General features: G+C 49.7%; 1 protein-coding gene across 2 annotated transcripts; it reads right to left on the bottom strand.

The window, feature by feature from the left end:
* Positions 1-1,407: 1,407 nt before the first annotated feature.
* Positions 1,408-14,541, bottom strand: DGUOK (deoxyguanosine kinase). Of its 2 annotated transcripts, none has more exons than XM_059730562.1 (7): positions 14,425-14,541; positions 12,312-12,424; positions 11,949-12,136; positions 8,321-8,468; positions 6,229-6,344; positions 4,992-5,091; positions 1,408-3,387 (listed from the first exon to the last, which is right to left on the bottom strand). In XM_059730562.1, the coding sequence occupies exons 1-7, from the start codon at positions 14,516-14,518 to the stop codon at positions 3,361-3,363; spliced, it is 786 nt and encodes a 261-aa protein (XP_059586545.1). In that variant the 5' UTR covers positions 14,519-14,541; the 3' UTR covers positions 1,408-3,360. The 2 variants fall into 2 exon arrangements, with proteins under 2 accessions (XP_059586545.1, XP_019336708.2); XM_019481163.2 differs by having other exon boundaries at positions 11,949-12,139; positions 14,425-14,525.

Here is a 14,541-nt window from a genome sequence, read left to right as displayed (position 1 = left end):
GCCAGGGACCTGCTGTCCATTCCTGGCAACCTCCACGGACAGAGATTTCACCATGCTCAACCAAAAGGCAGGTGCAGTAAGTTACACATCAGTACCCAGGTAGCATGCCAGAAGGCAGACACTGCTGCTGTCTGTGGTCAGAGCAGAGGACAAACTCAGGACACCAGGCTTTCCCTACTCCCTCCTCTCACTGACCAATGGTGGCATCTCCTTATGTTTCAGTTCACCCATCTTCACCACCAGCCTGTAAAACACCTAGAAATCTGAGGACCAAGCACCCTGAGACAACGCAAAAAAGGCTGCCAGCAGGCAAGAAGAAAGCAATTGTTCACCAGCCCTGGAAAGGCACATGCAGTTTGCCTTCTTTATAGCAAGAAAGATGAATGTGTTTGCTAGGGCAAAGGACAAAGCCAGGGCTCTGCCACGCTGGAACTCAAGGCAAACTTCTGCTGGGCTTTCTGCTACCAGCCGAGAGCTGAAGCCACATGGGAGACCAGAGAAAACAGGCTTTTAGCAGGTGATTTCTGACGCAGGATTCCCTCTGCCCAGAAACTGATGAAGCACATGTATCGAGGGCCATGCTCTAGCAACAGGAATCGAAAAGCCAAAAACCTGGGACTGGGGGATTCTTTGTTTGCTGAACAAACCAGCCCTGGTGGCTTTCCCCAAGAAACCACACTTCCCTGGCCAGCCCATCCAAAGCATGGGAAAAGTCATACAGACTCAGGGTTTTGAGTTGAACTTCAGGATTGGAGCTGAAGCTTGGAAGCACGGTGCCACCTACTGTCGAATTACAGGCAGTACTGGGCTGCTGGACCCATGGATGGGTCTCCAGAAAGGGCCCTCACAGCAGCTCTCCCCAGCCTGCCATGGGCTGGCAGCTGGGCCTCCCAGTCTCAATATCTCAATGACAGACCAGGGCCCAGATGCCACCATCTCCTCCCCAGCTTCATCTGCTTTGTCCAACCCACTTGCTACGTTTAATTCTTGCCTCCCCTGCTACTTGTCTCCTCTCCCCCTCCATCCATTGGCAACCCTTCATTGTTCCCTCGGCGGGCTGCTGCCAGTGCATGGGGCAGAACTAAGGAGATATACCTGGTTGGCACCACCTTCTGAGGCCTAAGCATCTCAGAAGGAAAGCACAGAGAGTAGGCTGCTCTCTGCAAGAACAAGGTGAAGGGAAGACAGGTGAGTGATCTGACCAGCACATGAAGCACTCAAGTATCCAACTCTGTGATTCAACCCCAGTCACACAAGAAGCCTTGGGTAGAGGCAGGAGCTGGACCCCGGTCACCCAAGTCCTAAACGCAGTGCCTTCACCGCAACACCATCCTCCCTACCACAGCTTCACCCAACGGAGGCCAGCCCCCACTGGAGAAGAGCCAAGCAAGACATGGAGGCTGCGGAGAAGGAAAAGAGTCATTTAATTCAAAAGGGTTTGTCCTGACTTCATACAAACCTGACTTCATACATACAATGCACAGAATTTCCTTCAGGAAATAACCAGCAAATTAAATTCTTTTAAAAAGCAGCTATTTCTTAAATAGGCACCCTAAAAACATCTACCAACAGTGCATTCGTGTCCTCCTAGGAACACAAAGGAAGGGAGCCTGGAAGTAAATACAGCCTCTATTAACAGGTATAAAAAACCCACATATTCACATTAGCTTGCTTCTGCGCCTCAGTCACAGGAGCTGCTGAATGCTGCAACACAACCTAACACCACTTACAAGCAGCTCAAAGTCTTAAAAGCAGCCAGGCAATGCACAGCTCCCTCTGCTCCATCTACAGGAGGGAAATTCAGATGTCAGGGGAGCCAAGATTTCTCCCAGCATGTGGCAAATGTCCCTAGGACAACCAGTTACCAGGTCATGCATGTGCATTTGGGAGGGATCCTGGCTGCTGTCTGAACAAAGCCATTTTTCTCCCTGACATTTTTAAGTTGCCTGTTTCTCACATTGCTCCCACATCTCTTTGACATGTGGACTGGAGGGGACTAACTGGCAAGTTCTGGCTCTAAGTTCCTGTAAGGCCCAACCACACGTCCTAATCAACCCAGACTGACCTGCTTTCAGCAAAGAGACTGAGCTAATTTTAAGGCTCTGGAAGGGTTGTGCATTCAGGGTGGGATTTCCAAAGGGAAGACAGGGGAGGCAACCAAGTTACACTAAGGTTCAGAGAGAAGTGGGCACCTGGCTCCCTTCTACTCCTTTCAAAATCCAGCCTCACATCCTACATTTTCTCTTTCTTAGCTTCTGCAGATCCGATCCCGCTCTCCTAAGTTAACTCTCTGAGGGTGGGCTGTGTTGGGGGCAGCCAGTCTGCCCTGTCAGCCAAAACAAGGAGGCAAGGTAAGCGGGGACTGTAAGCTGGCAAGGTATAATATAGGTCAAACCTACTCTGGAGAGTAAATGCCTTTCAAATGAGGACACCGTAAGCACAGGAAAGGTTATGTGACCTGCATGAAGTCACAGTGAGTCAGCTGGAAAAGAGCCCAGCTCCTGCTCTCACCATGATACCATCCCAGACACAGACAGAGTTAAGCACTCTGTAAGCTCTCTAGAGCACACCACTCCCCTCGTCTTTCTGACTGGAACCAGCTGATTCATGTAATTCATGCTAGAGCACTGCAGCTGACCACAAACAGACCTGGAGGTCACAAGGCCCAAAAGACTGCAAGCACGTTAGGTTGTAAACTTGAAAGGCTGCCTAAACACTCACCTGGACTTCCCATTTCCACTGTGATGAACCAGCCATAAGATCTTATGGGATCCACTGACTTTCACATACCAAGTACCTGTGTTCAAAATGAGTGTGAAATAGCAAAAGCAACAGTAAACTCTGCCTAGGCACAAAACAACAGCCAGAACGTCCACAGGACGCTGTATATTTTATCATACCCATCTTCATTCCTAGGCACACACAGTATACGACACAGTGCAAAGGATAACTTCTAGTAACGGAAGGGAAGTGAGTTTGAAACACTCATTCACATGGAAAGGAATTCTTCATCATTTCTAGGATCATTCTTCTAGGGCTCATAACCATTGGGAGGCTCCTAAAGGCAATCACTCTCCGAGAGCTTTTCGTCCTGCCCAATACCCACATAGGGAGGTTTGTTACTGTGAAATCATTCCTGATCATACAAACTTTTCTCCCTCCCTGCCAAGGTCATGCTGGTTTGGAAGAGAACCCCAAAATCCAGATGTCGCTCATTCAAACCCACCAGCTATGGGTTTTTCCCCCTTCAACACCGATTTGCTGACTGCTCTTGGACAGAAAGCAGCACTGTTTGGTCCACGGGATCACAGATGGCTGAAATCCAGAGCTAGGACTGGAACAGGGTGCCCACAATTCAGGTCACAGCTTCTTTATAAAAGTCTTCACCTGTGACAGAAAGAAAGCAGCTTTTATCACAGCACACAGAAAGCAGGCAACACATCCACATCCCTGGAACACCTCTCCATCCCTGGAAATGTTCAAGAACAGGCCGTTCTGAGCAGGAGACTGGACTGGATGACCTTGTGAAGTTTCTTCCAACCCTACTTGCCTATGATCCACAGCTATACTCCAGTCACAGACCAGGTAGTACAAAGCCTTCCACACTAGATGTATTTTATCAGAGACATTGAGAGAGCAAGAAGCTTTAGCTGATCTGAAAACCCACCAAAAAGAAAGAAGAGATTATTTTCATTGCAACAGAGCTCAGAGTTGCAAACCCCACTGTACAAGTGGATATAAATACTACCCAGGCCCACAATAGCTTTCTTATTAAAAATAGTGACATATGAAGAAGAGGGTAGATAATTATAACCATGGGGTTTTACAGGGTGGCAAGTTACACGAGCAACAGGCATCTCCTGTGCACTTCCTGGCAGAATTCACAGGACAGCACAAGGAATGGAGCTGTTTCACTCAAGAGGAAAGCAGTATCATCACCTTCTCTTTCTATGGCTCCACTCAGCCCAAAGGAGCCTGAAACACTACAATTCAGTCCCAAGGATTTTATATTTGGTGCTGAGAATTAAGCATTTCTGCAGTGAAATCCAACACCTATTCAGCAGCACAGTTTGGAACAGAAAACAGAAAACCACCTTAACCAATTGAGAGGGAACTGAGAGGAAAGAGGCAATTCTCAAATTTGGCCAGGACATCAAGGATCAAATTATTCCTTAATTAGTAACTCCTGGTACTTGATAATCAAATAAATAGGTGCCTGGATATGCATCTTGTCTACTGGCCACTATCTCCATCCCGCATCCCTTAACACTAAGCTTTGGCATGGGCCATGGGCACCATGCCTATAAGGACACTTGTTCAATATATTACAATATATTACACCAAGGATGACTCTGGGGGCTTCTATTTTATCTGAAGTACAAGAGAAATCAGAGCAAGGTCTTCTAAGCTATACACCGGTTTACTGGGATATTGGCAATCAGGCAACATTATCAAGAGCAGCTTCATCCAGCAGAGAATACACAGACATACTCGCTGCTGCGTAGAAAAGTCTCCGGGCCCTCTGAATCTGTCATCATGGGTTGAGGCAACTTCCAGACTCCCACCCCTCTGCCTTGGTGTGGAGGAGTTTTATACACTTCAGATTCAAATGTCTTATTCCCACCCATTTCTCTGAAAAAACAATCTCTTCGCCAATTGAGTTGGGAGCAGGGAAACCGAGGCATGACCTGTGACCACTGTTCTCTCCTGGGCTCACCTTAGTAGCACTGGCTTGTACATCTCAGCTCCCTTGAAACTGCCCCTCACTATCTACCTTCAGACAGAACTACTTCTGAGATCTGTGAGGAGTGACACACCTAGCACAGCAAAAAGGGATGAGGGGTGTTCAGGATTCCCCTGCACTAACAACCGCTGAACATGACTGCAGCTGGTCATCTCCCCTCCAGGGGAAAAAAGAACGCTCTGTCACACACCCATCTAATCCTGCCCTTTGTCCAAAGGGCAAGCAGAGGCCAGTGTCAAGCACCTACCTTCCTCATAAGCTCTTCTTGAACTGACGGGTTGTGCTCAAAGTCCTGGTTGACATCCAGCATCAACACGGGAGCATTCCTCAGGTTTTCAAAGTGGACCCTGGAGAAGACAGAAGAAGGGCTCTGAACAACGGTGCTTGTCGGCAAACATCTGGAGGAGGCATGGGTAGAACAGGCCCAGGGAAAGACAGATGCATCAGACCTTTCTTCTAGAACAAGTTCTGTTCTCATACCAGTTCAACCATTAAGTGAAGCCACAGGGAGCCAACACTTTTCCTCATATCCATCAAAGCAAGAGAGCTCTGAACTGAGGTGCTCTCAGCAAGATTCAGTCCCCCTGGATTCAGCATCATTCAAACCAGCAAAGCCCTCCAAGTGCTACCTGACACAATACCCTTATGCCAGAGGCATCCTCCCAGAAGTCCTTTGAAGGATGCCACAGGAGGTGTGAAGAGATAAATGAGGTGTGAGGAGATAAGCAGTTAAGGCAGCTTATCTCCCTGCCTGGCTGCTCCCTTGACCTCACTGCAAGGAGGTCAGCCCTGTAATAAATACATTAGTCTTTGAAATAGGGTGCCTCTCAGTTGACAAAAGTTGTGGAGGGGTGTCTCAAATCTGACAAGAAGTGCCATGACAAGGGAAACCTAAGATGAGGAACATGAAAGGGCAAGAAGTACCCCTACATTCCCAACGGGGGACTGAGGTTCCCCTGTCTTCGAAGGCCCATCAGGACTTGTGGTCCCCTAGCAACTTAGGGAAGAGACCTAACAGAACAGCAGACCTGGGACCCAGGACTCCTGGGTTCTACCACTGCTCAGCAGCGGTACCCATGATTTCTGTGAGCTGGATCTTGCCACATCCTAGCAATGGCCCCAGGTCAGTGGAGAAGGCAGCAACCCCCTGACAGGAGTTGGGTCTGAGTGGTCTCTGGCAGGAGATTCAGGACTGGGTGCAACAGAAAACAGCACAAGGCAACTCCAGATGAGGACAAGCCTACTGAAATGTCCTCGCAGAACTATGTCATTCAGATCAACAGTCAAAGGAACAGTGGGAAGCCTCAGAGAGGGGCGAAGAAGGGCTGTGAAGAGCTGGAGGCATCAGGGAGAGATCGCCAGAGCTGGGGAACAGGCCAGGGTGGAGAGGGGGGCAGACATGTGGTTGGGAGCTAGGTCATACATTAAAGCCACTGAAGGGGCCAGGGACTGAGAACCTGCCCGCCTTTTCCCCCATCACTCACTCTGCGCTTTTGTTGACTAGCCAGTTCTCGTGCTGGGCATGAAGCTGCTCCAGATACTCCAGCCTGATGTCCTTCTCTTCTGCCCTCGCCCTTCGATGAAGCCTTTCCAGACATTTCTGGAGAGAAAGAGGCAGCTCTGTTAGCCAGATCACCTTACGTAAGCCCCACTGAATTTAGTAGAGCCCTGTTTGGCATGAGCCAGAGAGGAGGCTTAGAGGGTAGTGCAGGCAGCAGTAACAGCCGAGAGGCAGCAGGGAAGCAGGAGATGCGGCTGCTCTGAGGGGAGACAGCTGCACAAACAAGTCAGAAGTCACAGGGCCTCTTTACTCTCTAATCAGTGCCATGGAGGGGCTTTCAGATGAGGAGAGACTAAGAGGCCAGGCCTGTTCAGGTTAGAAAAGAGATGCTGGGGGGGAGGGGGGGGCAGGATAAGGGCTTACATAATACTAAATGGTGAAGTCAATGGGGATTTATTATTTACTGTCTGTCACGGTACAAGAACTAGTAGGTAGTAAGTTTAAAATGACCATGAGGCAGTCCTTTTTCACCCAGTGGGTCATTCAAGGGTGAATCTTGTTGCCCCCAGATGAAACGGAGGTGGAGAGTTTAGCCAGATTCACAAAGGGATCAGACACATTCTTGGAGGAAAGGGCCATCAGTAACTATTGAGCATGGGAGTGTGCAGCAGGGCCTCTGAATCGGAACTTCCTAGACCATAAATGCTGGAGGCTGCAAGTGAGAGAGGAACAGTGGAAAAAGCCCTGATCAAACCCAGGCCACACTCCCTTCCAGCATCCTCTCTGTCGTCATGTGACACCGGAGACCGAGCAAGATGGACCTACGGTCTGACCCAGGAAATGGCAGTTATGTTCTTGTGAACAGGTGCAGGCACCAGAATCAGGCTGGGTGTCAGACAGGCATCAGTCAGCACAGGCCATTTCACCTTGCAGATAAGTCCTTGGAGCACCAAAACCTCCCTAGAGGTTTTTAAGTGTACACTGCACAGACACATGGCTGAGATGGTCCTGCTGACCCTGCCTGGAAAGGGGCTGAACTAAATGTGATCTCCTGAGCACAGCCCCATATATCTATGGTTTGCCTTGTATTCCTGGAACCTTTCAGAGGTGGCTCCTTCTTGTCCATGCGTTAATAGCTGCATTCAAGCTGCCTTTTTCAACCGCTTCCCAGTCTGCTCCATAAGAAGAGGGTCAAGTGAGGGACCAAGTATGACCAGAATCATGAAAGAAGATAAAAACCACATTTTTCGAAAGTTCCAGTACTAAAGAAAGATGCCCTGATGGTTCTCCACACAAGCACCATGCTTCACCCACCGCTACCTGACTGTGGAAGTCTATCAGTTGCCAGCACAGGATTGAAACAGGAAGTGCTGGCCCTGTCTGAAGATAGGACAGCAGATCAAGTGGCCCATGTTAATTAGGATCAGAGGATCTCTAGACACCCCCAACAAAATGAAAGCCCCAAGTGCTAATCTCTCACACACAAGCAGGATGTATCCAGTCTTGTTATGAAGAGAAGGCTGAGAGGGGATCTGGTGGCTGTCTATAAACTTACCAAAGAGGACCAGCGGGGAATGGGAGAGCCCCTGTTCCCCCGAGCACTACCAGGAGTAACTAGGAATAACAGCCACAAGTTGATTGAGAGTATGTTCAGGCTGGACATCAGGAAGCACTACTTCACTGTCAGGGCAGCTAGGATCTGGAACCAACTTCCAAGGGAAGTGGTGCTTGCTCCTACCTTGAGGGCCTTCAAAAGGAGGCTAGATAATCACCTTGCCAGGGTCATTTGACCCCAGCATTCTTTCCTGCCGTGGCAGGGGGTCGAACTTGATGATCTGCTCAGGTCCCTTCCGACCCTACCAACTATAAAACTATGAAAGGAGAATTGCCACCACTTTACACATGGGAAAGGTGGCACAGACAGTAAGTCCCACAAGGAGTCCAATCAGATCGCCTGGGTTCTCCTGTCTCACCCACAAGGCCACACCACTTCCCTTGTCCTGTTTCTCATGTGGACCAGAATTCCTCGGCCTCCCTGGGTAAGAAGGCCAGACCTGGCTGAAGCTTTCCATTACCTCTGGAGATGCTTGGAGGTAGAGAAAGCCATGCAGGGCAATTCGGTCCCCAAACTCTTGCACAAGGAAAGTATGCCAGTCCTGGTAGATGGTCCACTCAATCTCAGACAGATGGCCAATCTCAAACTGGTTCTTGGCAAAGACGTACCTGGGAAAAGCAGACACAAGACATGAAGCCTGATGGAAGAAAACACAGTGGTTCCAAAACGGTATGATTGTTACACTGCAGGTGGCACTACAACAAATTACGAAGGGTTACATCAACAGCAGGCTGATCTCAGCTACAGAGATAACATCCAGAGTGAGGTAGCATTGAAGGCAGCATGTTTTGAAATGGTTTTTAACCCAAGTGATACTGGCTTTCCCTCACAGGAGCCTAACTGGGAACAGCCCAATTACTTGTTTTAAAACGAGATGCAATGGTTTTTGTGGGCAATAGCTTTTATTGGATCAACTGCATTTTTGGAATGGATATAGACAAGATTTGTGGTACCAAAGGTCAAAAAAGAAAACAGACATAGCTTGAGGATGTAGAAGACAGAACCAAGGCCTGTGTAAAACTCCATCTGCGGTTAAAACCAGGATAAAAAAGAAATTATCAAGTAGCTGACAGACAAGAGAAATACAGTTGGTCCAATACAAGGCATCACCCACAGAAATCCTTGCCCCTCACATACTCCCTGGACCATCACAGCTCCAACACTTTTTTAAACAGGGAACTCTAACTGGAAGTTGTTTTCCCGCTCATGGGGAATTGCTCCTTCTTTGGCCATTCACAGCACAAAGCAATTGCTTCTGCATTGAGGCAGCATTCACTCTTCCCTCACTTTCAGGGCACTTGCACGCCCAGCTCGTTATCTCACCTCCAACTCAGATATCTGGAAACCACAACTTTTCAGCCCAAAGATCCACCAAAACCACTTTCCAAAGAGCCTAGCCCCATTACCACATAAGAAACACCTCCTTGGAAAAGCAAACACCACCAGCCCCACTTCACATCCCGAGGCAGACTCAGGAAAGAATCCTGTAAACTCATTTTTCAAGTCAGCATCCATGTAAAGCAGTGGTTCTCAGCCATTTTAGACTCAAGGCAACTCTCATTCAAGTCAAGGTCCCCATTGGATGCTAGCTCTTAGTTAGTTAGCATCTAAACTTAGTTTTCACCCAGTTTTTGACTGCGGAAAAATAAAAGAGCAGATCTTCTGCCGCAAAGAACTCAGAAAGGCCACACAAGAGCAAAATGGCTTTGACATTGGATTTCTGTTTGAAGTATCTGGGTTTTATATTGTATCACATGTAGATGTGTACAAAGTGCTAATGCTGCACAGCATCTCACAGCATACTTAAAAGCATCTCCCATTCCCCTGGTTAAGAATCATTTGTATAAACACTTCAAGTCCCACTATCTGACAAGCAGCTACAAAACATAGTCAAGCAGGTTTCCAAGTGTCCAAGCAACTGTGATGAAAGGGGTGAGACTTGGTCTGACAACATGAATGGCATTGAACTGCCCAAAGCACATACTTAGCTTGGTTTTAAAAGGATGCATCTGAGGAATAACGAATGGGAATGTTCGTGGGAGTTTTATATAAACCTTTCAATGAAATGTTTTGCAGAACTGAAAACAGAGCACATCCATGTTCGGGAAGGCTATGCACTTCCAGCATGAGCTCTGAGGAGGATTCAAGACTGTCAGGCAGAGATAACATGACCCCTGTGACTCTTCTATCACACCTGGTACACTTTCTATTTCCAGTAACCAGTTGTGCTGGCCTAAAGTCTGGCAGAAGGAAGGGCAGAGGGGTACCTAACTGCTTTCTGCAAGTCCACTGATGGCATCACAAAAGAGTCCAACCTCTGAAAGCTCATGCCTCTCTGAAGCTATTTAGTCTCCAAGATGCGCCCCCCTGCCCTGCCTTCTGTTTTAAGAGCTTTTTTCCATTTTTTGGGCCTCCTAACAGGTCACCAGTTTCTCTACCTCTCCTCAAAAGCCATTTAAGGCTGAGTTCCACATATGAATAGGACCAAAATAGATCAGATAACTTGCACTGTCTGATGGTACAGGGTGCAATCATAGCAAAGCAAAGAGCAAATGTGATTTGTCCCCAGCATTCTCTTCAGCCTTCACAGGCACCAGGAAACTGGGTCTGTTCTTGGTAGCAAGCTGTTTTCTCTCTGAACTCTCCATCCTATGGTGTAGTCAACTCCAGCCAGACCCACTGTGCAATTCCTTGCTACACCAGAACAGACGCCCGAGTGGGTGATTTGTTTCTGAGTGGCTTGAAGGCAAGAATAACACGTGCCCCCAGCAGCTGGGGGGGCATAGCAGTGGTGGTAAAGTGGGAGCTCCCACAGATGCCGCCGGCACTGTTGGCAGGGTGTGGGGGGCAGGGCAGTGAGCACCAACCAGGGGTCGGCAACCACCTGCCAACGCCACCAGCCAGCAGGGATTGCCGACCACCCGCAGATGCTGCCGACGGTGTTGGCAGCAGGGGGGAGAGGGGTGGCAAGTGGTGACCTCCTGCAGGCACTGCCAACAGTGTCAGTGGCGCTTTTAGGGGGTGCACGGTCACGCTGAAGGGGTGCACGTGCACCCATGTGCACACCCTTCAAGCAGCCCCTGCCTGAAGGCATGGCCTGGGCAGGTTCCACAAGATACATAACAGGAGGAATACATGGAAACAGTCCTAGTCCTGGGTACAATCCTCAGATCTGCCACATCACTTTTTAAGGCACGCTTCTCAAGGCACTCACTTCACCATCCCCCTGCACTTTGTATCATCATTTATACTGCGACAAGGCAAATGTGAAATACTACTGCTGTGTTCCCACAGCATTTGCATTTGCTCTGCCACGGAAAACACAAGCTCTTAGAGCAACAATGAATGTGGCCTTTCATCTGCCTCATCTATAGAAGAAGATAATACTTCCTGTACCATGAGGGCACATAACCTTGTCACATGCTCAGATGGCTCAAAGAAGAGTTTCACCAAGTAGATGCAACAGTTTCCTGACCCGTTTCCGAGGGGCACATGTTGGGGCCCTGTAACATATTCAAATTCAAGCTGGATAGAAGCAGGCGATAGAGTTGTTGCACATCTGCAAGCACTAAACTGCATCTGGCTGGCTTTTTTGTAGCTGGACAGTCATTTTTATTGTGCGATAATTACTTTGCATGTGTGGCCGGTCCAAATTTATTGCATGATTAACCAGTTACAGGTGACCCTTACCATTCGCAGGGGATATATTCTTACATCCCCTGCAAATGGCGAAATCTGTGAATAAGGCATTGCGTTCATGAATGCTGTCTGTGTTCATGAACCCAGTGCCCCCGGCGGCTGGGGGGGGGGCACGGCTGCTCTGGCGGCGGCAGCAAGCACGGAGCTCCCAAGGAGCTCCTGTAAGTGTATTTAAGAAGCTGTTCAGCATTCGCGAATATTTGAAATTGCAAATAGTGAGGGTTTTCTGTAATTGCATAATATATGTAACGTGTAGTAGGGATTTTGGAAGCCCACATGGGTTCCTCTTTAATTAAAAAAGCAACCAAGTATGGCACCACCACACTTTCCTGACAAACGGAGAGCTCCCTAGCATGGTGGCTACTGCCCAGGGCTCCTTGGCACCGTACCTATCACTGTATACTGATCTCTCAAAGATCTGTACAGGGTCCTGAGACTTCAGCAGCTTCTCCGGCAGGGGCTCCAGCTGTGCTTTTAGCCGGGTCATGCAGGAGTAGGTTTGGAATGTGTAGGACCACCGGGCTGGCTCCTGGTAGATCATCTGAAGCAGGTTCCCAAAGCTCTGGGATGACGAGACCTGCTGAGGGAATGGCAGAGGCGCCCAGTGAGGGAGGAAGTCTCTGAATCTGGCTAATTTGGCTGAGAAGCAGAGCCCCTCTAAAGCCTGTCAGAAGTGACGCAATGAGGGCATCTCATCCTGATATACCCCCTGGGGATCCTGATATACCCTCCACTCACACCCATGGACTCACCTCGTTGGGTTTGGAGGCTTGAACCTTCTGCCATTTTGCCACAGGCTCTGTCCCCACGCACCACTCGGGGAATGCCTTGCCAAGCAGACGGACAAACGTGGACTTCCCCACCGCTGGAGAAGAAACACAGGGGCATTTGTCAGTGTTGGGTGCCCAGAGAGAGAAGATACATCCAACCCTGCATGTCATCCCAGGTCCCCTTTGACTTAAATATAAGGAGGACACTCCCTTGAGCAAAAAAAGTGATAGAGGATCTGCTATCTCTGACCAAACCAGTGGGTCTCAAGCTTTTTAGATTCAAGGCACCCCTGGATAGACTTGAGGTCCCACTTGAAGAAGGCCAGCTTTTAGTTTTCTGCCTACAGAAAAATAATAGTGTAGTTTTTTGTTACAAAGAACTAAAAAAAAAAAGCACAGCTATGGATGCCTATTTGAAAGCTCTGGGTTTGCACAGCTAGCAGTGCTAACATGGTGCACATCTCCAGAATGGATCTCAAGGCACTCCAGTGCTGTAACATATAGTTGAAATCACTGATCCACCCAGCAGTCTATCCAGATTAACACACCACAGCCAACAAAACCCTTGTGTGAACGATGCCACCAGTGCCTATTTCACTGCCAAACAAACTAAATGTTCTATAAACCCCCCTCCTGTCTACATAGGAGCCCCCGACTGGCACATAAAGCAACCGCCCTGCAAGATTTAGCAGTAGAGTATGTAAAAGAGTCTCATAATAGCTGAAACCGCACTGTTTCAACCAAACAGAACTGTACTATTGCGTACATTGAACACAGAAATCAGGACATAATCAGCGTCTTGGGAGAGGCTGCTTCGTTAGGACTTTAAGGAGCCGTCAAAACAAGCTGCTTGTCTATCGCTGCTTGTTTCAGCTTTCAAGGCCCTGGTGCCACAGTCACGCCGAGTTTATGGATAAGTACAGATAACAGAGAGCTCAGACTGGAAACTCATCTACGTTGTTACTGGCTGGGATGAATAAATAAATGCTTCATTTGTGTGATACAGACTGCACAAGGGACAGGAAATGACACCACCTCTTTGGCTCTGACAACTGTGAGATTAACACAGCCCACTACAGCTTCAGCCTCGGCATCAGCGGAAAGGCAGGCCAGACAGGCCCTCACAAGGGCATCTAGTCCAGACCCCTGCTCAAGGCATCCCTCCTCACAGGTCCTCTGATTCCAGGAGCACTTTGGTCTGAAGGAGGATGAAAAGGGGCAGTTTCAAGGGAGCTGCGTGGCACAGGGCAGCCATCACACTCCCATGCTAACAAGGTGACCCTGGGAAAGAATTGAGGCCTGGCTGGTGGCCACCGTTTCACTGCTTCCAACTTAATTGGCCAAGAGACCCTTATCTGCGAGGAATGGGCCAGGCAGGAATACAGGCATCTGAACCTGAACCGTATGAGACTCCTCCGCACCACGGCAGTGGGGCGGGAACCTGCAACTTGCAGCGACCGCGAGCGGCCTGAGACCCAGCAGCAAGGGAGAGAGGGGTGCAGTTTTGGTTATGTTTCCTGATAACTAATATCCCAATAAACAAGCCTCTAGTTAAGAAGGATTGGCTTTAAATCATACAAAAGTGGGGCTGGAAGAGTCCTCCAGAGATCACCTAGCCCTGCCCCCTGCCTGAGGCAGGATCAGCCCTCTCCAAACCATCCCCGGCACATCTGGCATCTCAACTTTACATAAGACGACCGTCAGCACGTGCCTAACGCTCCAACGCGGCAAGGGGAAAGCAGGGACGCGCGGCAGCCAGCGCCCGGCTTGCGCTTCTCCAGATAAGAAGCGCTCGGGGTGCACCGCTGCCTACCTGGCACGGGTGTCTTGTTTAGCCCCCTCATAAATACATACCAGGAAGAGACACAGATGGAGAGCAGGGCACTGAGGACGCCCCTGTCACCCTCCCACCTCCCCCAGCCCTTCTCCCTCGCCGCGATTCAGAGAGGCGCTGGTCAGACCCCTCCGGCTCCCAGGGGGCTCCTAAGGCAGAAGGCTATGGGGCGCAGGGAGCTAAAGGCTGGGATGTCCCGGGCCCTCCCCCCGCCGGCAGGGAGCCGGGAGTCGCGCGCAGCCGTGCCCCTGCCCACCCTACCGATGTTGCCCTCGATGGCGAGGCGCGGGCCGGCGCGGGCCAGGGCGCTGCTCCCGGCCGCCCCGCGCCGCAGCACCAGCCGCAGCTGCCGCATCGCGCGCAGCCCCCGGCCCCGCC

This window comes from Alligator mississippiensis, chromosome 7 (genome assembly GCF_030867095.1).
Source record: "Alligator mississippiensis isolate rAllMis1 chromosome 7, rAllMis1, whole genome shotgun sequence".
NCBI classification, from domain to species: Eukaryota; Metazoa; Chordata; order Crocodylia; family Alligatoridae; genus Alligator; species Alligator mississippiensis.
The sequence above is the reverse complement of the archived record's forward strand: the minus strand, read 5'-3'. Positions and strand labels throughout refer to the sequence as shown.

Bases quoted from the DNA above. Each gene is read 5' to 3' on its own strand.
- DGUOK (XM_019481163.2), bottom strand. From the start codon at position 14,518: ATGCGGCAGCTGCGGCTGGTGCTGCGGCGCGGGGCGGCCGGGAGCAGC. The intron at 12,140-12,311 runs GTGAGTCCATGG...CCATTCCCTCAG, and splicing joins AAGCCTCCAAACCCAACGAG to CAGGTCTCGTCATCCCAGAG. The intron at 8,469-11,948 runs GTACGGTGCCAA...TGCTTTTCCCAG, and splicing joins AGATCAGTATACAGTGATAG to GTACGTCTTTGCCAAGAACC.